Raw genomic sequence first — 22,549 nt, 5'->3', positions numbered from 1 at the left:
TGCTCAGATGTAGCCCAAGGCAGCTCAGTATCCAAATGGCTTCCCTAGTAAACAGAACAGAGACTGTCTCTGATATGAACTCAGTGGCTGGCTTTTTGACCTCCTCAACTCCCATGGGAGGAGTAGCCTAGCTAGGCCACAGAGGAGGACACTGTAGCCAGTCCTGGTGAGACCTGATAAGATAGGGTCAGATAGAAGGGGAGGAGGACCTCCCCTATCAGTGGACTTCGAGAAGGACAAAGAAGAGATGAGGGAGGGAGAGTGGGATTGGGAGGAGATGAGGGAGGGTGCTACAGTTTGGATACAAAGTAAAGAGACTGTAACTAATATTAAAATAAAAGAAAACCATGGAGTTGGCCTGGTCTAGCTCCACTGAGAGACATGCATGTTAGGATTTTCAGGTTTGAGTCCATGGATTCTGTGAAACTGTATGCTTTCATTTCCTAGAAAGTCAAGGCACTCCCTCAGGCAGGGAAGTGTTCAAGCCATTTTGGGTTCCTCTGTATGTTCCATTAGAAGTCAAGGCAGCGTGGAAGCTTGACAGGACAATTGGTTTTGGACATAAATCTTGTGTACTGTAAAAAGTTTGCAAATACTGTATTCTGACTCCTACGATGTACTGATACTGGTAATTGTAACTATATTCTGTTTCTGATAAGTGTATAAAAAGTCTAATTGTTCTCAATAAAATTGTCACAATCTTAGTCTTTCTGTGGCTCCTCCAATCCAAACCTGGTTTAATTTTGCACCTGCCACATCAGGTAACCTTGGCCTGGTAAGTAAGTGCAGGCATTTCTTTATCCAAGACAGTGGCCTTTGCCCCTAGGACCAAACATACCTTTATCCAACACAACTCAATGTCATATGAATACAAATGTCAAAATTTATTATAATCGAGCTGCTAGTGATAGATCAGGACCAGAAAACAGACTTGGGAGCTGAACTGTGAACCAGCACCAGAATGATACAGAGCCTTAAACTTGAAAACGACGAACATCTGGGCCAAGTTACAGGAATATTTTTCCACCAATCAGCATATAGGGATAGCGGCTTTCCTTATATGAATGATCTGTGTCAACTGACACATAATGGAGGTTTTACAGTCTGACCAATCAAATTCATTTGCTCTTTTGTATTAGGAACATTCATTATATTTTGGGTAACAAAAGATGAATAATGGAAGCTGTGGTTAAGAATAGTCATTATGGTTTTGGGAACAAAAGATGAATAATGAAGCTGGTCAGCTATTGGAAAATCTGCAGCTCAGCTAGCGACTGGGACCTTGAACTTAGTTTCACCCTATGTTCAAAATGGAATCTGAAAACAAATGGCAGTACTCAGGACACATTTCTTTTTCTTATTCCCAAGTCTCTTTTGCTTGTTCCCAATAAATGGTTCTTCACACAATGGAGAGCATAGGTCAGGTTGTCTATTCTGTATCTGTGACAGATGTAGAAATCACCCCCTAAACAGCCTGTGTAGATAGCAAATGCTCTACAAATGAGGCTAGCTCCCCCTGATTTTGACTTGGTGATAAAATGCCCAGTTTCCCATGAGCTCTTACTGTTATAAGTCTTTTGTGAACCTTCACTGCATGTTTCACTGAATAGTATCTGATAAAATTCACTGACATCATTTCTAATAGTTTTCATGTAAACAGGTTGCTGAGGTTGTTTTGGAGCCAAATTTGTCCAAAATGGCTTCTTCCATGGGACCTTAATGTCCATGGACATGAGTGATATTTGATATTGCGGAACCTGAGTGTGAACTGCCATTAGATATATTCTCCAACACATGATTTTTACTTAGATTGTGATCCTCAGATGCAGAGCCTCTGGGAAGACAGTGTCCAAAGTCCCTCCAGTAGAAAGGATCCACCTAGGAAAAAAAGAAAAAATCATGAATACACAAGTGTGCTCTCTCTTGGCCACAGCCATAAATGCAGCTAGAATACATAGGTCCGCATTTCATATGCTGATCAGCATGGCACTTGATAATCTGCACTGTTCAGGCTTAGAGCAGAACAAAGATGTTGACTTTGATTTCCTTTTTTCTCCTGGACATTCATGTTCTTATAGACAGTTTTATCCATTCCAGGTGTTTTGGAGATTGAAGCAAAAAGAAGAAAAAGATGGGGATGCAGGGAAAGGCTTATCTTCTCTCTTAGAGCAATAATGTGACCCATGGAAAATTAGTATTTCAATTACATTCCGGATATACAGTACTTTTATATTTTCCATGGATATGCTATCCTTAATACTTTATGAGCTTTCTCAGTATGGAAGAAGAAATGTGGTGAGTCCTCTATCCTGTTCTCCCAGCCTCAATACCTAGAAACAACCCCAAATTCATTTAGAAATGCTGTGGTGTATCCACCAGAGAAGAGTGCTCAGACAGAGATTTAAGTCGATAAAAAGTCTTTTTTACTTGGCCAGTAATTGTGGCCCCAATCCTTTTGTAGAGGGGAGCTTTTAAGAAATCATGCCCTGGTTTGACATGTTTTAGTTTATAAAAACAGCCTGGAAGTGGAACTACAGAAACCAAAAAGCAAGGGTAGCACATTTAGAAACTTTCTCAGAACCATGGCTTTGTTATATTAGGCCCTTGAATTTGCTTTTGCTGGTGTTACTATGTGCTCAATTTTCAAGCATGAATGGGTACTTTCATCATGGCTTCAGTTATGCTAATATCTGGGTGCTTACTATTTTCTGGGGTCCTATTACAACCATTGAATACTATTAAGTTGATTCAGAGAGTATTTTGGTTTCCTTCCAGTTGGTCTCCTACCTACAACTCTGAAATCTAAGTGAAGAAAGCACTCTCTACCCTGGTCGAACACAGATAGTCCTCCTGTTGTCAGTTACAAACACTCAGTAGCCAGCAATGTCTTATCAAAAGAAACTCCACACTATTGTCCTGAGAAAGTGCACCCACATGACACTGAAGAGTTTGATGAGCCCTATGATAGATTCTAGAGCATGTGCCTAGAGCATGTGCCTCAGGCCAAGGAGAGCATTCATGAAGATGGTCAATTATGCTCTCAGACATTCTCAATGTGGTCACTCTATGCCTTTGGAGGCTGCCACTGAGAACAGAAGTAAGAGATCTGACCACTTCTGACTTTTTATTCTCTGTCCTTTACTTGGGCACATGCATAACCAAGGGCTGTGGGTATTACAAAGGCTAGGTATTTACTCCTTCTTCACAATAAAGAAGAGTTGTTGTGGTACATGGATTGCTTGCATCACGAGAAATGTAAGCATATTAGTAATACTGGTGACTGCTTACTTTCCTTCTCACTTGCAGGAGTGTCAGGTTTTGCCTGTGGTGGTTGCCAGCATTTGAGAACAGAGATGGAGGAGTTACATGATGGGTTACCTTTTCTGCTTTTGAAGATGCATGGATCTGTTGCCTTTATGTCTAACAGATTGTCTGACACTCATAATCCATTTACCTCTCTCCCTCTCTTGCAATCAATAACTTTAATAAACATAGCTACATATGTTGCCAGTGTGTTCACTATACACCTTTGATTCTGATGACTACCAACAATTGGTACTTGTTTTTCAAACACACCATGTTGACCACTAAGACACTCTGACAGTTCAAAATTAGCAGTGTTCCTTAATGTTTGATTTGCAGGAGTTAGTATTTGTGTTTCACAAGTTTTAGTCTCAAACTCCTGGTGTGTTTTCCTGCAATTTTCAGTCACACTTTTTTTTGGGGGGGTGGTCATTTTTTATATCACTGGTTGTGCCCATGAAAATCTCCCACACTACTCATGTCCATACACACATGTGTGTATAGGTACACATCATTTAACAAGTGTGCTTTTGAGATCTAATATAGGACAAATCAGACATTGGTTGGTTACTCCCAAAAGCTTTGTGCCACCATTGCCTTAGCCTAATGTCCACCATTCTTTCAGGAAGAACAAACTATAGATCTAAGGCTTTGTTTTTGCTTCAGTGTTCGCATTTCTCTTTACGTAGCCTGCAAAGCACCTTCCTATAACAAGTTCACTAGAACATAGGAGTGACGGTTCTATGCAGGCACCAGCTTGATCTCTTCATATTCAAGGAGTTGTGTGGACCTTGTCTTCAGCAATGAGGCCTTGGTGTCAGTATGTGGAGAGCAACCTATTTTCTCATCAAGAGCATGGATTGTTTTGGTATTTCCATAAAATCTCTTTCGCCAACAATTCAGTTGGATGTGACCCAGTCCCTGTATATGAAGCTTCTTTTCTGGATAAGAGATGGCCAACTGGGATACATCTCCCTCATTCTTTTGAGAATTCAGTAGAATCACCTTCATATATTTATAAGTTAGGACTTTTCAATTTCTACTTTTCTTAAAAACATCTTACAAATAAGTACAGGCAAAGGACTGCGTGGAGTGATGCTTTGTGGGTTTTTTTCTTCCAACTCATTGCCATAGTGTGGCAATATAATGTCATGAAAATATATCTTGCATTCTAAGAGACTGGAACTTTTAATGGACCTCCTGGCCAGAGTTAATGAAGCTTGAGGAAGTTTAAGGCTTAACACTGCTATCCTACTTTGTACTCAGCTTGTTTGTCTAACATACATTTAAGAGAACAGTATAAAAGAAAAACGTATTTTCCTTGAATTTCTCAAGTGATCAACTATTAAAGCCTAAACTAACGCATAGCTATCATCTTTTTCAAACTTTTATTTATATATTTAGTACAATTTATTCACTTTGTATCACTGCTGCAGCCCCCTCCCTTGTCTCCTCCCAGTCCCACCCACCCTCCCTCTTCTCCCCCTATGCTTTTTCCCTAGTCCCCTGATAGCGGAGGACATTCTCTCTTTCTATCTGACTCTAGCTGGTCCGACTCATCAAGGCTGGCTGCATTAACTTCTTCTGTGACCTGGCTAGGCTGCACCTTCCAGGGAGGAGGTGATCCAAAAAGTCGGCCACTGAGTTCATGTCAGAGACAGCCTGTATACCCCTTACTAGGGAAACCACTTGGAAATTGAGCAGCCAGTGGGCTTCCTTTGAACAGGGAGTCTAGGTCTTCTCCATTCATGGTTCATTGTGGGAGTTATCACTCTTTCTAGGCCCCCCTAGAGAGGACCCAGGTATTTTGACTCTGTTGTTCTTGTGGAGTTTCTGTCGCTTCCTGTTTTTTTCTATATCCCTCTTCTTCCATAAGAATTCTGACACTCTGCCCAAAGTTTGGCTATGAGTCTCAGTATCTCCTTCGATACTCTCAGAGTTCCTCAGTGGTAGGCTCCTGTCCTGTTCCTTGTCTTTTCCTACTTCCGATGTCTTTCCCGTTTGCCCTTCGGAATGAGGATTAAGCATCTTCCCTAGGGTTTTCCTTGTTGTTTAGCTTCTTTAGGGCTATATATTTTATTATGTTTATCCTATATTATGTGGCTAATATGCACTTATAAGTGAGTATATATCATATGTGTCTTTCTGCTTCTGGGTTATCTTGCTCAGGATGATCTTTTCTAGTTCCCAGCAAATTCCATGATTTCCTTGTTTTTAATTGCTGAGTTGTATTCCATTGTGTAAATGTACCACATTTTCTGTATCCATTTCTCAGTTGAGGGACATCTAGATTGTTTACAATTTCTGGCTATTATGAATAAAGCTGCTACAAACATGGTTGAACAAATGTCCTTATTGAATGGTGGGGCATCTTTTGGGTATATACCTAGGAGTGAAAAAGCTATATCTTGAAGTAGCACTATTACTAATTTTCTGAGTAATTGCCAGATTGGTTTCCAAAGTATTTGTACAAGGTTAGATTCCCACCAGCAATAGAGGAGGGCTCCCCTTTCTCCACATCCTCTCCAGCATGCCTCATTCCTTGAGGTTTTGATCTTAGCCATTCTAATGGGTGTAAGGTGAAATTTCAGGGTCATTTTGATTTGCATTTCCCAAATGACTAAGGATATTGAGCATTTCTTTAATTGCTTCTTTGCCATTCAATATTCCTCTGTTGAGATTTCTGTTTAGCTCTGAACACTATTTTTTAATTGGGTTACTTTTTTTGTTGGTGTTTAACTTCTTGAGTTCTTTATATATTCTGGATAAAGACACTTTCAGAATAAAATGACAGCCTACAGATTGGGAAAAGATCTTCCAACCATACATCTTACAAAGGGCTAATATCCAGAATATATAAAGCTATAATCTTAAGTTATGTAATTTTCCATGTCACAGGGCCAGAAAATGTATTGTGTATCATTTGCTGAAAGCATCAAACACAGAGGATAAAAGCAACCTCCTAAAATAAATATGCCTTTATGGATATTGGTTGATAAACAGGGATGTTAGAAAGTGTTTGTTATCTTGATTAGTTGGGATCACTTGGAGCCAGTGACCTAATGTCTTCTAAAACTCTCTTAAAGATTCCTGTTAGAGTATCACATTTTTTTTTTCTCCCATGTGATGCTTTCCTTTCTGCTCAATAAACAGAATAGTTTTTTGTTAGGGAGATAAAGCCGCACACTGACAGACACACAAAAACAACAGACAGACACATTCAGAGTATATAGACAAACACATGCACAGAGACAGGTGACAGGCACACAGGGACAGATCCACAAGATAGTATTCAGACAGGCACAGATTCAAATTCATGCCACAGACAGACAAAGGATAGAAGGTACAGGGAGCATAAAGTAGAGAATTTAAATTTGGACTGACTCTTGTTAAATGACTCAAAGGATAAAGGCTTTCTTTTCTTTTTTAACTCAGATACATTCTTAATCACTAATGTGTTTAATCAATTCACATAGGCAGACTCAATTAGCTGGTAATGTTTTTGTTGGCATAAGCTAGGAAACAATAAAATTTTCTGCAGCGTGAAACAAGCAGCGCTACCATCTGAAACGTAGCCACGAAGTCAGAACCCCATGCTTTAAGAACAGACCCCAAGCCCTGGACATACTTCTTTGTCTGGGCTCTCACCTCCCTGCAGAGCTGGGATTCTGTTAAACCCGTCATAATTCTGACAGCACAGTCTGAACCACAGAGCCCACCAGAGAATCCTGGTCTTCATTGTCAACATCTGTTTCTTAGGTAGAATCTCTAAGGAGATTTCAGTGATTCTGGATTCCCTTTTCCCCAGCCTTTGCTGATGTGCATACAGACGGGTCGCTTGCCAGGTGTGGTGGGTGCACCTGGCAGTTGGACACACCTGGCAGTTGGGGTTCAATTGTGCAGGAGCTCAGCTGTGCCTCTTCTCTCTCTCTCTCTCTCTCTCTCTCTCTCTCTCTCTCTCTCTCTCTCTCTCGTGCTCTCTGGTTCTTGCACTCTGGCTCTCTCCTGCTCTCTCTGCTTTCTCTGTCAGGTGCGCCCCCCACTCTCCCTATCGTGTCTCTCTCTCCTTCCCTTTTTTCATCCAAAAAACGTCTTTCATACCATATCTGTTATGCACATCATTTCTAAAATAACATAAATCCCAACAGCAGCCACTGGAGAAATTCCCCTGTAATGAGTCACCAGGTGCTGAGACCCTTTCTTCACCTCCCCTCTATCCCTGCCCAGCTGGAGCTGTGTCACCCACACACTCATGTGTCCAGGAGGGAGGTCAGGGGACCCTGGGAGCACAGGGCAGGCCAGAGGCCCACATGACTGCAACTCCCTCTCCACAATCTTCTCTCTCTCTCTCTCTCTTTCTTTCTTTTCCTTTCTCTCTCTCTCTCTCTCTCTCTCTCTCTCTCTCTCACACACACACACACACACATGTATAGGGTCTCTTTCCCACACACAATGGGGCAGGGTCTCCACCCTGTTTACCTATCAGCTTGAGAAGCCTCAGGACTCCTGACAGGAGTCATGTAACCTCCTTGGACAACTGCCCAATCTCAACTGAGGCCACTGTACCCTCCCCACCCTGCTGTTTCACTGTCAGGTGTTACAGCCCCCTAGGTGTGTCCCTCCCAGGCTGAGTGCCCCCCAGTTCCCTAAGTTTCCCCTCCTGACAGCCTCAATGTCCTGTCTAATCCTGCATGGATGTCCCCTCTTCCACCCCACCCCCACCCATTGCCATGATTCTGACAGCACAGTCTGAACCACAGAGCCCACCAGAGAATCCTGGTCTTCATTGTCAACATCTGTTTCTTAGGTAGAATCTCTAAGGAGATTTCAGTGATTCTGGATTCCCTTTTCCCCAGCCTTTGCTGATGTGCATACAGAGATTTGTAGAGAACAATCAGGAAACCATTTCTGACCAAATGGCCAAACAGTGTCATATTTATCATAGTTCTATTTCTGGGGTACTGTTTTTTATTTTATTTTTTTTCAGAAAACCTAGAAAGTTTTCAAAGTGGTTGCTCTAGTTTACACTCCCACAATAGTGTAAAATATTGTCGCTTCCCTTAAACTTATGTCGGAATATATTTATTCTAATAATGGCTATTCTTACTGGGGTGAAATGGATTAATAAGGGAGCTTTAGTCTGTATCTCCCTAAGAGGTGTGCTGGACTTGGTGTTAACAGGACTTGAGACATACCCACGCCAAGTTCACAGCCTAATCAATAGACAGGAGCGTAAAGAACAGCTGCTGCCTTCTGACTTAAAAGGCCTCCGGACAGCTACGTTGGAAACTCTAAAAGAAATGGTAGACCACCCTGATTCATACCCCATAGCAAAATCACACCAACATGAAATAAACGGAGAAGTATCAACAACCACATTGAAGCAACAATAAATGCATACTCCTTAAAAAACAAACAAGCAAACAAACAAACAAACAAAAACCGAGAGGCAGTTTGATTCATCACAGAATTCTGTCAAAACTAGCACTTAGGTTCTGCTTCTCGGTTGCCCAGGAACCTATGATGTCATCACCCTCAAAGGCACCTAGTGGTTTGGGCTAGTTTGAACAAGTTTGGAGAGCCCCTAGCCCCTGACCAGGACCCTCGACCAATTTCTAATATAATCCTACCCTTGCCTCTGACCAGTGCCAATCAGAGTAAAGTTGTTCCTGGAACTCCCTGAGCTGGCCTTGAATCGGGCTTGTGGGTACAGAGCCTTTCACAGGGTCAGGCCCCCTTCGCCACCCTCCCTCATCCCTCTAGGAGATCACTTTAACACTGTCTGCTCTGTGTAGTCTGATGTTCCTGCCCCTCAGTATCCACTCCCCCACACTGCCTCAGTGTCCCTCCCTCCACACCTCCCATAATCCATTCCTGCCTCAGTATCATCTCCCCCTACCTCAGTACATCTCTAGCCCTGTCAGTGTCCCTTCCCCCACCTCAGTATGTCTCCCCACCTCCACTGCCTGCCTTGGTGTCCCTCCCCACTGTCCCACTTCTTCAGTGTACCCCGCCAGCCTCGGTGCTGTCCTCACCCTTTCCTCCCACTGCCACAGTGCCCCCCTTCCCACCCCCACCCCTGCCTCTGTCCCCCATCACCCCCACCCCCTCCTCTGCCTCAGTGTCCCATTCCTCCTGCCTCAATGTCTGCCCCAACCCCCACCTCTTCCACAGTGTCCCCTTCCTTCTGCCTTGATCCTCCCCACCCTGCTGTTTCACTGTCAGGTGTTACAGCCCCCTAGGTGTGTCCCTCCCAGGCTGAGTGCCCCCCAGTTCCCTAAGTTTCCCCTCCTGACAGCCTCAATGTCCTGTCTAATCCTGCATGGATGTCCCCTCTTCCACCCCACCCCCACCCATTGCCATCCTCCAGCTGCCTCTCTTTCTCCCTTTTCATCTCACACCCGGCTCCTCAGGTCTGAGAACTGAGAACTGAGAACTGAATGCTGAGCAGGTGAGAGACTGTGGCAGTGGAGGGTAGCTGGGAGGACATGGTGTGGGGAACTTGGAGAGGAGGGCGGGGATACTGGGCAGAGCAGGCTGACATCACCTCTCAGCACATAAGAATGCCTTGACCTGCACTGGGCATGCAGTAAGCACCAACTGTGTGTGCATGACCATGTCCTGAGTGTGCGTGACATCACGGTGACCACGCCCCCTGCAGGGTCTAGGCAGGATCACTCAGGGAGTCAGTCCTTGTCCGGCATCAGCTGTGAAGACCTGCAGAGGGGGTGAAGGTCAGTGACTGAAAGGAGAGGGTAAGGGGTCACATGGGGGAGTGAGTGGTCACAGGAAAGAGTGAGGGGTCACATGAAGGAGTTAGAGACATGGGAGGAGTGAGAGGTCACATTGGCTAAGTGAAGGGTCACATGGTGGGGGACTCAGGGACCCAGGGGGATCACAGAGGGAATCTAAGGCAGTGAATGTGGAAGTGTCTGAGGCAGAGAGGTCCTCAAGGATGAGGAAGGCCTAGAACCCAGCCCTGTCCAGGCAGAAGTGGGTTCACCGGGTCAGGGGCCTCCTGCCTCAATTTCCCCTCTGATACATCCCTGAGGTGTGTGCCCAACCCCTGTGACTGTCCTGTGGGTGTGCTGGTACCCCCCCCCCCATGGACTGCGCTGAGGACTGGATGTCACTGCTGAGCCCACAGCTGTGGGACATCCCTCTGCACCAGCTGTCCATTCCAGGTGAGTGCTGGACAAGTGGGCGGCTGTGCAACTGGTGCCCTGTGACCTCCCTGTGACCCTTCCACTGTCAAGACCCAGAAGGAAGGAGAGGGAACCTCACAGGACTGGGCCACAAGGTGGTTGTCACAGTGAGGTTACATGCAAGATTCATCTTCTGTGTCCTGGAGGCTCAGGGTCTCCATCAGAGTCCAAAGGACTCTCATGGGGCCTGTGTGGTGTGTGTGTGTGTGCCTGTGTGTGGTTGGGAAATTGTGGGCCGTCGGGGGTGGGTGCAAGCTGTGGGAGAGCAGCTGTCAGTGTCAAGGACCCAGCCAGTCCCCACAGTGGGAGGACACCAGCCCTTCCCCTCCCCTGCCTGTCAATCACACAGAGGGAGGGCCTGGGACCCGTGTGGTGTTCTGTGGGGAAACTGAGGGAGGGATATAATGACTGTCCTGGCAGGGTTAAGACCCCCTCCCCCTTGGCTCGTTGGCTGATCATTACCAATGATGTGCGTGTTCCTGGTACATATGGGCGATAACACGCATGTGTCTGTTGGAGACTGAGCAACACACACAGGTGTCTGTGGGAGCTTGGCCTGTGACCTCCACATGTCCGTGGCCACACATGGGCGTTGACTTGTATGCTTGCATGTAAACAGTGACGTGCATGTTCCTTGGGGCGAGAGTGGGTAACGTGTGTGTCTCTGTGGTGCAAGCGTGGGTGATATGTGATAAGTAGGTGTGTGGTCAGGGATGCATGTTTCTGTTGGAACAAGAATTGGTGAGGCTCTCACGTCTGTGGGTGTCCCCTGTGTATTCGTGGGAGCGATCATGCGTGACTCCGCGCACATGTGAGCATGGGCGGTGACATGCGTGTTGTATGGGCGTGTGTGGGCTGTGGTAACCGGACTCCGTTGTTTTCCGTGGCCGCTGATGCCCGCGACCCTTCAGGCAGCCATGACACGATGACGTACTGCCTGAGCAGGGAGTTCCCAATCTCCCGTGAGCGCTCCAGGGTGCTGCACCTGCTGGGTAGGTTCGCGCCCTGCATCACGTGGCCTGTGGTGCTGAGGTGGTCGGTCACGCAGGTGAGTCGAGGGGAGGGAAAGCCCCTTCCTGTAGGGGAAGAATAGGAGCCAGCCGGGGGACAGGGTTAGGGACCACGTGGTGTAGCAGGGGTCAGGGTGAGTCAACCCCCCACTCCCCGTGCAGACCCCTCTACCTGCTTGGTCACTTGCCGTCCAACACGTGCCCTGCAGACCCTGGATGTGACAAAGCAGCTGGATGCGGGTGTGCGGTACCTGGACCTGCGCATCGCGCATGCGCCCTGCGGGTCAGCGAAGAACCTGCGCTTCGTGCACATGATGTACAGCTCGGCGCTGGTGGAGGTGCGTGGGCATGCGGGGTGCTACTGCTGTCCCTGGTGGCGTAGGTATTGCGAACCCACGTGATCTTACAGCATGTCTCTCCCTCCTGGAATTGAGGAAGGGCTTAGGGTAGAGAGAGGAGCAACTGACTGAGTGGTGACGTCAGCCCGCAGGGTGACTTCAGCCTGTGGTGTGAGCCTCTGACATTTTCCCGGGTGGGGGTAGGTGGAGACTTAGGGTTCGGGGACCTGGTGGTGACATCAGCCCTTGACAAGAGCCCATGACACATCCTGAGAGATGGCCCATGAGGACATGGTCCAGTGACACGGCCTGTGATGCCCCAGGACACCCTCACGGAGATCTGCGAGTGGCTGGAGTCGCATCCACGAGAGGTCGTGATCCTGGCCTGCAGGGACTTCGAGGGGATGACGCCCGAGCTGCACGAGTACCTCGTGGGGTGCATCAAGAACATCTTCGGGGATGCGCTGTGTCCAAGAGGGGTGAGGACAGGCGTGGGCTCGGGGATGTTTAGGGGTGTGGGGGGGTGAGCATGGCCTTACGGGAGAGGGAGGGCTTGGGCTCCAAGGGTGAGGAAAGCATGGGGTAGGGGATGGGGAAGCGCAATGGGTGGGGCAGGGAGGGGTGTGGGCTCTTTTGTTGGGACAGGCATGGGAGGCAGCCCCATACTCCACGTCCCTCACCTTCCGCAGCTCCTTGCACCCTGCCTGTGCCATCCCCAATCCCGCCTTCACACGCCCTCCTCCTCATGCAGGACATCCCCACGCTGCGGCAGCTGTGGGCGCGCGAGCAGCAGGTGATCGTGTCCTATGAGGACGAGGCCACAGTGAGCCGCCACGAGCAGCTGTGGCCGGGAATCCCGTACTGGTGGGCGAACAAGCAGGACACGCAGGACCTGCTGCACTACCTGGACACCATGAAGGGCTGCGGCCGCCCAGGTGCCACGCGGGAATGCGTAGGGGTGTGCTGGGGAGGGTGTCCTGTCAGTCACATGGGGCAGGGTGGGACATCATTTTCTTGTCTGTCACGCATGGGGCCAGGCTGCGCTGACCAGGTGCCTCGCAGAAGGGTTTAGGAATAGGGTGGCTGCAGTCAATGACTCGGATCAGGTCTGGACATTAAACTGACAGTCATGCGGGAGGCGGCAGAACGTCACCCTGTCAATCACATAGGACAGGGCAGGCTTCTGGGAGACAATGCCATTCTCACATTCCAGTGGTTTATGCTGAGAATGTGTGTCTCTGTGAGCAGCTGTGGAAGTCACCCTGTCAATCATATAGCACAGGGAGGGACATCATCCTGTCAATCACATGGGATAGGACAGGACATCTGTGGTCTGTGGGGCAGACACCCTGTCATGCGGTGACTCTAGACACTAATGTGAGGGTGTCTGCTGACATCACCCCGCGTCTCAAGCTGGTTATGACGCCACGACCCCCATCATTCCAGGCGGCCTGTTCGTGGCAGGCACGAATCTCACGGAGAACCCAAGCTATGTGCTCTCCCACCCATCCAGGTCAGTAGAGAAGATGACTCTGCAGGCCCTTCCTGCCCTGACTGACTGGGTGTGTGCACAGCTTCCGGGGCAGGAGTCCTACTGTACCAACATCATCGCAGGTGACTTTGTGGGAGCCAGCAGTTTCGTGAGTGATGTCATAGCACTGAACAGGAAGCTGCTGCCGCCCTGACAACCTGGCCCCACCCTAACAGGGACCTCTGACACCTGCTGGCTCTGGTATCCAGGGAGCCTCTGCCTGCCAGTCACTTCCAATCACTTCCCACAGCAGAGACTCAGGGAAGCAGTCAGGAGCCTGAGGTCATGAGACTTGCCACATGCTGCCCACATCACTTCATTAAACTATTCCAAAGCTAACCTGAGTACAAGAACATTTGCCCACTTGGACTTTACTTTTGTACAAGGCGGTAAGTATGGATCTCTTTGCATTTTTCTACATGTAGATATCCAGTCAAACCATGACCATTTGTTGAAGATGTTTATTTTTCTATTGTATTGTTTTGGCATCTTTGTCAAAAAACAGGTGTCCACAAGTGTGTGTGTTTATTTCTGGGTCTTCTATTCGAGTCCAGTGATCCAAGCTGTTTTTGAAATTACCTGTACCATGCAGGTTTTATTACTGTTGTCCTATCAGGGATGGAGATACCTCCAGCAGTTCTTTTATTGTAGAGGACTGTTTTAGCAATTCTGGGTTTCTTGTTATTCCATATGAAGTTGAGATTTTTTTCTTTCAAGGTATACACAAATGATATGACATATGGCCTCAGTTTTTACTTCACTGTTACAAAGTGTACATTCTCCCACTCCTTGTGGACTCCTCTTTCCTCCCCTTTCCTTTGCTTAGCCCTCCCTCCCACTCCCCTCTGTCCTATCATTAGGGGTGACATGGGTGGGGTCATGTATAAAGGACATGAAAAAGAGGAAGCCACAGAGCAGGAAAGGCTACAATGATCAGGTGATGGCATTCCCACAGTGGGGTTCTGCCCATCACACCCACCCCATGATCCTGAATGTCCACAACCACTTCTCACAGGTGGCCCTCATCACACAACCCCAGTGCCCCTACCCCATCTCCCTCCATGTGATGCTGACAGTCCACACTCACATTCCCAGGTGACACAGACACTACCCCAAACCCCTCTCCACTGCCCATTCCAGACTACAACCCTGCTGAGAGTGGACACAGTGCAAGTCCTGTTTTATTGCGAGCTGTCAGTCAGTGTGGGAGGCAGAAAGTGGTGGGGCTCCAGGATGGCCCACACCCTCCCACTAGCAGCTGTCAGTCAGTTCAGGAAGGAGAGCGGAGCTATGTGCTGTGCGTAGCCTAAACCCTCCCACCAGCTGGGTCCACTTCTGGTCCACTTAGGCCAGCTTGTCACTTAAAGAACACCAGGAAACAACTTCCGGAACCTGCAGAGGGCAGCCTGGCTGATGATGACGGTCAGCTGGGCCGTGCACTCATCGGGCATCTCTTCTAGCTGCTGCACTGTGGCCTCTGCATACAGCCAGCTGCGGGGAAACAGGTACACACAGGTGCACACTGGAGGGATACACACAGGTGCACGCTTTGGGGAGACAAGTGCACACTGGGACCCAAAGGTGCATGCTGGGACCCACAGGTGCATTCTGGTACCCACAGGTACAAGTTGGGTGCATATGGGGGTTGACACACAGGTGCATGCTGGGAAGGAGGGGCAGGGAAGCACAGGTACACAACTCACCTCAGCTCCACCCCACCTAACGGCACTTGGAGGGTGACAACTGTCCGGCCAGTGGCCTGTAGAACCAAGCCCTCCAGTGCCTCCTTCAACTCATCTAGGCCAAGTCCCGAGGTTGCAGACACAGTCAGTGCACCTGACACCGTGGGTTGGTACCTGGGGGCGAGGGTGTCATCAAGAAAAGGGACAGGTATAGGGGGGACAGAGACACAGGTGCTGGGGGACACATGTGGGGATTACAGGACATGTAAATGCATGTGGCAGGTGGGGGTGGACAGGTGTAGGGAAGAAAAAGGTTGGGAAGACACAGGTGTGGAGGGAATACAGGAGGAGGGACACAGATAGGTGGAGACACAGGTGGGGAGACATAGGTCAGGGGAGGACACAAGTAGGAGACAGACAGTTGTGGGACACAGGTGGGGCAGACATAGGTCCGGGACAGACACAGGTTGGGGAGACACAGGTATGGGGGGGAACACAAGTTGGGGGACACAGCTGTGGGGAAAAACAACTGTGGGGGAGACAGGTGTGAGACATAGATGTGACACAAATGTCAGTGGGGACAGGTGTGAGGAAGACAGGTGTGAGGGAGACAGGTGTGGAGGAGACAGGTGTGGGGGAGACAGGTGTGGAGGAGACAGGTGTGGGGGAGATACAGGTGGTACGGACAGAGGTGTGGGGGAAGTATGCACAGCTAAATGGGAACACAGGTGTAGGGGACACAGGAGGGGGAAACAGTGGGGGAGGCACAAGTGTGTGGGACTGGTTTGGGAGACACATACTGGGGGACACAGATGTGGGGAGACATGTGGGAGTGACACAGGTGTGGGGAGACACAGGTGGGGGATACGGCTGTGGACACAGCCCCCACTCACCCCGGCACCAGGTCCACCTTATTGTGAACCTCGAGTACAGTGTCCAGCAGGGTAGGAGGCAGGCGCAGGCCCTGGAGTGTGGACAGGACAGTTTCCTTCTGCAGCTCAGTGTCCGGGTGTGCCACATCCCTCACATGCACAACCACATCCTGGGGGGAGGAGGGGAAGGGGCCACAGAAGGTAACTGAGGTGTGATCCGAAAGGGCAGATGGGGCGGGCCTCTGAGGACAACATCCCCCAGCCGTGACACGTGTGACCACACCTACTGAGTGAGCCACATCCCCCAGCGTGGCAGAGAAGGCCTGGATGAGGCCATGCGGTAGCCGAGACAGGAAGCCCACAGTGTCCACGTACAACACGGGCACACGTGATGGCAGCCACCCCGCATGGGCGGTTACATCCAGAGTTGCGAACAGCTGGTCTCGTGGCTGCAGGGCAGCATCCCCAGTCAGCGCCTTGATAAGCGTGGTCTTCCCTGTAGTGGGGAGGAGGACAAGCATGCAGGACACACATGGAGGACAGCCTTCCTCCCTCCCCCTCAAGAAGTGTCCCCACCTCCACAAGCCTTCGAATGCACCCCACCACCACGTCCCGAGATGCCTAGGGATGTCACCCCAGGCCAGGTGCCCACGCCCATGTGTTCCCCACGAGCCCTCACCGCTGTTTGTGTAGCCGACCACAGACACCACAGGGAACTCGCGCTTGGTACGCAGCTTCCGCAGCAGATCACGTTTGTCTCGCAACCGCGCTAGCGCCTGCCGGATCCGAGCCTCCCGGTCCCTCAGTGCCCGCTGCCGAAGCTCCGTGGACGACACCCCTGCAGCACAGGGACAGGCGTGTCCATCACAGGCCGGCGTCCTGTCCATCACGGGTCAGTCCTGTCCATCACACGTCCTGTCCACAGTCAACCCTTTCTATCACAGGTCAGTCCTGTCCATCAAGTCACCCTTACCTAATCCTGTGAAGCTAGTTACCAATCCCATGATATCACCCTTACTTGATCACAAGATGTCACCCTTACCTGACCCCATGATGTACCGTGAACCCTGTCCTGGCTGGTTCTGTGTGGTTGTTCTAGTGCTGAGGGTGGACCTGGGGCAGAAACAAAAGTTGTGGAAGTGGGGTTGAGCCTATCCTCCAGGGAGCTGGTGTAATGGGTGGTGCTGGAGATGCTGGGAAGGCACCTGAGCAGGATGACATGGGGGTCAAGTGCTGCAGGGGATTCTGGGAAGGCACCTGAGCAGCGGGATCTCTGCCAGTGCCAGCTGCAGCCGGGCCTCTCGGGTTCGTGCGTTACAGCGGAAGACGTGGAGGACCACGGTGAACCTGTCCAACACGGGCACGCCCCACGCGGCCTCCAGGGCAGTCTGCAGGGACATGGGCACACATAGGGTCTGTGTGGACACAGGCACCCATGGGAGTGAGGTCACCACAGTCGCAGATGGGCACATGCTTGTACCTTGGTTTGGACTGACATCCTCTCCACATTCAGGAAGACACACGTGATGTCTTGGCTCCCTCGGATCTTCTCTGGTGATGGAGACAGTGATGTCAGAGGAGGCATGGGTGCGGAGGGGGGATGGCTGGGCGGCAACAAGTGCAGACACACACACACACACGCACACACGCACGCACACACAGTCAAGCACGATGACTCACAGAAGGGGTAAGAGCCACTCACCAGTGACGTCCCGGAAGTTGCCTTTCCCGAACACCATCTTGCTGTCGGGAACTTTCGTGGGTACCACCAGGGTCCTCGCCACTGACCACCCCGGCAGTGTACGTACCAGAGAGGCTGCTTCTGCCACATCATTCTCAGCTGCAGAGACAAAGGACTTTGGCAGGAGCAGAGACATCCAGGGCCGCCCCCAGCTACCTGGTCCCGCCCTCCAAGGCCCTGTCCCACCTCTAAATCTTGGTGATCTAGGCCATGGTCCCAAGCCTATCCTGTGTCCCAAGCTCACCATATACCTGTCTATAGAACAGCCCAAGGCTCTGCCAAAGACCACCTAGGCCACACCCTGGAACCCACCCTGACTCCACCCTACATGCACACTCAGGCTCCGCCCACAGATGCCACAACCTCTGAGTTACATTCTGGCACAAAACTCTCAGGCTTCTTAAAACTCCGCCCCAAGCTGACCCAGGCCCCGCCCCAGCCAACAATAACCTGCCCACCAAGGCCCTGTGCCACCCCTCACACCTGAAAACTCCGTCCTGTGTCACCGAGACCTTGCTCCCCACACCCTGTCCAATCCCTCCACCTTAAGCTCAGGAACTCGGGCCTCCACTCTCCCTAACCAGGACCTCTGCCAAATCTACACCACGACCCCTCGCCCACCCTGACGCTGCCCTCCACACTCACAATACGCCGATCTACAGGACAGATTCAGCACTGCCCAGGCTCTCCAAGGCCCCTCCCACGCACGGTCCCACACTTAGGCTCTTAAACTCTGCCCCACGCTCACCGAAAGCACGCCCCTCCGCCCAACCTGACTCAGGCCCAGGATCATCTCGGCTCTCTTCACAACAGCCCTAGGCCACTCCCACGCGCCAGCCTACCCAGGGGACCTCACGGCGACGCCGATCATTTTTCCCGCCCCCTAGATGTGTCCTCCAACTCATCTGTCCTGTTACCCCTCCGTCCTGTTACCCCTCCCCTTCCCGTGACCCAGCCCGTCCGGGCCACGCGCCTCCCCGGACCTGTGGAACGCAGCTTCCTTCCGGCTGGGCCTTTGACATCAGGGTGCAGGATGCACACGCGATGTGCGGAGGACAGCAGCGGAAGCGGCGGCTGCGCGTCCAGCAGCTCCTCCTCCTCTTCCTCCCCGTGCTCTGTCGGCTGCCCCTCCCCGTGCGCGCGTACGAACCCCGTCCCCGCGCTCCCGGGGCCCCGGAGGCCGCCGCTGACGTTTCGCGCCGGCCATGGCGGCGGGGTCTGTGCACGGCTCTGGGCTGTAAGGACCCGCCGCCCTCGCAGGAGTAGGAGCCCCGGGAGGAGGGCGGCGCGCAGGGGATGCATGGGAAGTAGCCCGGTCAAGGGAAGTGGTCCTGCGCGTGCGCACGCGGAAGGGGCGGGGCCAGGGAGGGCGGGGTCAAGAAGGTGGTTTGGGGCGTGTGCAGGCAGAGACGGGGAGGGAGGGGTCTCCGGGAAGCACAGCAGGTTCCGTGGGAGCCGTGACGTTATGGCACTTGTCAAAGAGGTTGTGTCAGTGGCGGACTGGAGAGGAAACCGCTGAGAAGTCTCTGCATTAGGAGCTTCCCCGAAGGTTGACTTCCTCGGCTGGAAGTCACGTGCTTATCGTACTTTAGGGAGCTGATGGGCCGGTGGGATGTCACGCCCGGTCACCACACGTGACTCGCACACCGGGGTCATGCATGTCACACCCGTCACGTGCCTCAAGGACACCTAGCACCCCACGCATGGGCTTCCAAGACTCATAGGAGCAAAAGCAGGAGGCACTGGAGCTCTGATGTTACTGGGACTGGCATGTCACCATCCCTGTTCCTACACAGAAGTTCCTAGACCCGGGTGATTACGTGACTGGCTGACATTTCCTCTGCCATGTGTCACACACAAGCATCTGTGCTCTGAAGTCCCACTGTCAGGTGTCACACGTGAAGTCCCCACTGTCATGCTTAATGTCTAGGTAAAGCTTGAGCATAAATTAAACTCTCTTTTTCCTTTTCTTCCTTCCTAACTTCCTTCTGTCCTTCCGTCTGTCTGTCTTTGGTTTCTTGGTTTTAACCTAGCACACCCTCAGGGACCAATGAAATTGTACGGCTTCCCTGCGGAGATTACCTCAGGCTTTCAAGACTTGACTGTCAGGAGCATCTGAGGCTAGCTATATTGGAAAGTTTGCCTAGTATAAATGATGGCTTCTCATAACCGTATAGGTAGCTCCCCTTTGGTTAACCTCTGTCCCTTGTGCAAAGTTCACTTGTGGCTTTTGTTTTCTAAGTTACTAACTACATAAATAAACAAATAATGAGAAGTCAGTGGCAGAGTTGCTCTTTTTTTCTCTTCTTCATGTAATTTGTTTGACTAGTTCTCTCCGTGTGTGTGTGTGTGTGTGTGTGTGTGTGTGTGTGTCTGTTGGCCTACCTGCCTGCGTGTGTCTGCCCCACCTCAAAGATAACCCTGAGAAACCTTGTCTCAAGTAAGCTAAAATAAGTCTGCCTAGCACATAGAAGGAGTTCCACCACAAGTAGTTGTATTTATGTTTTAATTACAAAAAATAATTAAAATGAGCAGTTCATTGCTGCTCTGCCTTAGATTCTCCCTGTAACATCCTCCCAAGTGGGCTCACTGTAACAGACTCCATAGTGGGGTCACTGTAACACCCTTCCCAGTTGGGTCACTGTAATGTCTTTCCTAGTGGAGTCCTTGTAACATCCTCCCTAGTGGAGTCACTCTAATGTGCTCCACAAACAGGTCACTGTAATGTTCTTCCTAGTGGGGTCACTGACATGCACACAGTGAGTTCATAGTGATGAACTCCCCAGTAGAATCCTTGTACTGTCCTCCCCAGTAAGGTCACTGTAATATTTTACACAGTGGAGTCAATGGAATGTCCTCCCCAGTGGGGTCACTGTGACATCCTCCCCAGTGCAGACACTGTAGCTTCCTGCACAGTGGAGTCACAGTATTGTCCTCCGAAGTGAACATCCATTCCATTCCATAGCATCCATTCCAGTGTGGCCACTGGAATGTCATCCCCAGTGGGGTCACTGTGATGTCCTTTTTAGGGGGTGATCAGTGAAATGCCTTTCCCAGAAGAGTTGTATTTAGGTCCACCCTGTAAGGTCATTATGATGGCCTCTCTAATATGGTCACCATGATGTCCTCCTCATAAAGGTCCCTATAGCATCCTCCTCAGTGGGATCACAGTGATATTCTCCCCAGTGAGGTCATAGTAATGTCCTATCCAGTTGGGACACTGTAATGTCCTCTCCAGTGTGAATATTTTGAGTTTCTTTGTAGTAGGTCACTGTAATGTCCCCTCAAGTGGAGTTACTATAACAACCTGCCCAGTGGGATCACTGTACCTCCACCCCTCCCACTGAAGTCACTGTAATATCTTCCCCAGTGGCTATAGTAACATTCTCCCTAGTGGGGTCACTGTGATGTCCTCCTCAGTGCTGTCACTGATCTTCCCAAGAGCGATCATGTTAACTTGCACACAGTGACTTCACTGTAATGTTATCCCCAGTTAGGTAACTAATGTCCTTCCCATTGTGTTCACTGTAACATCTCCCCAAGGGGTCACTCTATCATCCTCTCTAGTGATGTCCCTGTAATGTACTCCTGACTGGGGTCAGTGTAACATCCTCCCCTGTGGGGTCACTATGTCCTCCTCAGTGTAGTCACTATAAAGTCTTCTCAGGTGGGGACACTGTAATATCCTCCCCAGTGGGGGGTCATTGTATTTTCCTCCTTTGTGGGGTCATCTTAACATTCTCCCCAGTGGGATCACTGTAATGCCCCCTTCCCCAGTGGGATCACCATGATGTGCTCCCCAATGGGGTCACTGTAACATCCACCCAGTGTCCTTGCCAGTAGTATCACTGTAACAACTTACCTAGTGGTGTCACTGTAACATTCTGGTCATCGGGCTCATGTCCTTCCCAGTGGGTCACCATCGGGTTCTTCCAGGGGGGCTACTAACGTTCTCCCAAGTGGGGTTCCTGTAACGTCCTCCGCAGTGAGGTCACTGTTACATTCTCTAAAGTAGGGTCACTGTAACATCTTTCTTAGTGGGGTCACTGTAATGTCCACCAAGTGAGGTCAACATAATGTTCTCCCCTGAGAGATCACTGCAACATCCTCCTCAGTAGGTAACTGAATTGCACATCCCAGTGGTGTCACTGTAACGTCCACCCCAGTGGTCACTTTAGCTTTCTCCCCAGTGATGTCACTGTAATGTTCTCGCTGTTAGTGTCACTACGTGTCCTCCTTGGTGGGTTCAACATAATGTCCTCCCCAGTGGGATCAATATAACATTCTTTCTAGTTTCCCTGTAACATCCTCCCCAGAAGATCACTGTAATGTCCTCTCAAGTAGGATCACTGTAACCTCCAGTAAGCTGACTGTAATAGCCTCACAAGTGGAGTCTCTGTACCGTCCTCTCCAGGGAGGTAACTGTAACATTCTCCCCATTGGGCTCACTGTAATGTCCTTCCCACTGGGGTCACTCAGTCCCCACTGTAATGTCCTCTCCAGTAAGGTCACAGTAACAATTTCTCCTGTGGTGTTACTGTAACATCTCCACTGAGGTAACTGTAACTTCCTCCCTAAAGAGCTCACTGAATGTCCTCCTTAGTGGGCTCACCACAACAGCCTCATCAGTGAAATGACTGTAATGTCCTCCACAGTGGAGTCTCTGAAACGCCCTCCCCAGTGAGGTAAGTGTGACATCCTCTCCAGTGGTGTCACTGTAACATTCTCTACAGTAGGTCACTATACTCCCCAGTGAAGTAACTGTGATGTTCTTCCCAGTATGATAACGATAACATTTCCTCTGTGAGGTCACTGTAACCGTGTCCTAGGTGGTGTCATTTTATGTCCTTTGCAGTGACATAAAACA

At 50.2% G+C, this 22,549-nt stretch overlaps 2 protein-coding genes across 8 annotated transcripts; one reads left to right on the top strand and one right to left on the bottom strand.

Annotated features, from left to right (window-relative positions):
• The first annotated feature begins 10,007 nt into the window (after window positions 1-10,007).
• Plcxd1 (phosphatidylinositol specific phospholipase C X domain containing 1) lies at window positions 10,008-13,892 on the top strand. Of its 3 annotated transcripts, XM_021660383.2 has the most exons (7): window positions 10,008-10,037; window positions 10,355-10,487; window positions 11,420-11,556; window positions 11,728-11,856; window positions 12,180-12,335; window positions 12,608-12,791; window positions 13,303-13,892. In XM_021660383.2, the coding sequence occupies exons 2-7, from the start codon at window positions 10,409-10,411 to the stop codon at window positions 13,539-13,541; spliced, it is 924 nt and encodes a 307-aa protein (XP_021516058.1). In that variant the 5' UTR covers window positions 10,008-10,037; window positions 10,355-10,408; the 3' UTR covers window positions 13,542-13,892. The 3 variants fall into 3 exon arrangements, with proteins under 3 accessions (XP_021516058.1, XP_060227599.1, XP_021516057.1); XM_060371616.1 differs by lacking the exon at window positions 10,008-10,037 and having other exon boundaries at window positions 10,079-10,487; XM_021660382.2 differs by lacking the exons at window positions 10,008-10,037; window positions 10,355-10,487 and having other exon boundaries at window positions 11,260-11,556.
• A 658-nt stretch (window positions 13,893-14,550) lies between these two features.
• Window positions 14,551-19,024, bottom strand: Gtpbp6 (GTP binding protein 6 (putative)). Of its 5 annotated transcripts, none has more exons than XM_060371612.1 (10): window positions 18,666-19,024; window positions 17,644-17,781; window positions 17,422-17,492; window positions 17,199-17,329; window positions 16,984-17,054; window positions 16,621-16,779; window positions 16,229-16,437; window positions 15,963-16,111; window positions 15,091-15,243; window positions 14,551-14,909 (listed from the first exon to the last, which is right to left on the bottom strand). In XM_060371612.1, the coding sequence occupies exons 1-10, from the start codon at window positions 18,982-18,984 to the stop codon at window positions 14,828-14,830; spliced, it is 1,482 nt and encodes a 493-aa protein (XP_060227595.1). In that variant the 5' UTR covers window positions 18,985-19,024; the 3' UTR covers window positions 14,551-14,827. The 5 variants fall into 5 exon arrangements, with proteins under 5 accessions (XP_060227595.1, XP_021516061.1, XP_060227597.1 ...); XM_021660386.2 differs by having other exon boundaries at window positions 14,551-14,878; window positions 18,666-19,023; XM_060371614.1 differs by lacking the exon at window positions 18,666-19,024 and adding an exon at window positions 18,525-18,645 and having other exon boundaries at window positions 14,551-14,878.
• Between the last annotated feature and the right edge of the window lie 3,525 nt (window positions 19,025-22,549).

The sequence above is a fragment of the Meriones unguiculatus genome, chromosome 18 (assembly GCF_030254825.1).
Source record: "Meriones unguiculatus strain TT.TT164.6M chromosome 18, Bangor_MerUng_6.1, whole genome shotgun sequence".
Taxonomy (NCBI): domain Eukaryota; kingdom Metazoa; phylum Chordata; class Mammalia; order Rodentia; family Muridae; genus Meriones; species Meriones unguiculatus.
Note: the sequence above shows the minus strand (reverse complement) of the source record. Positions and strands in the feature narration are given on the sequence as shown.

Bases quoted from the DNA above. Each gene is read 5' to 3' on its own strand.
- Gtpbp6 (XM_021660386.2), bottom strand. From the start codon at position 18,984: ATGCATCCCCTGCGCGCCGCCCTCCTCCCGGGGCTCCTACTCCTGCGA. The intron at 17,782-18,665 runs GTCCGGGGAGGC...TTGTCTCTGCAG, and splicing joins AAGGAAGCTGCGTTCCACAG to CTGAGAATGATGTGGCAGAA. The intron at 17,330-17,421 runs GTACAAGCATGT...ATGTCCCTGCAG, and splicing joins GGATGTCAGTCCAAACCAAG to ACTGCCCTGGAGGCCGCGTG.
- Plcxd1 (XM_021660382.2), top strand. From the start codon at position 11,326: ATGGGCGGTGACATGCGTGTTGTATGGGCGTGTGTGGGCTGTGGTAAC. The intron at 11,557-11,727 runs GTGAGTCGAGGG...CGTGCCCTGCAG, and splicing joins TGAGGTGGTCGGTCACGCAG to ACCCTGGATGTGACAAAGCA. The intron at 12,336-12,607 runs GTGAGGACAGGC...CTCCTCATGCAG, and splicing joins ATGCGCTGTGTCCAAGAGGG to GACATCCCCACGCTGCGGCA.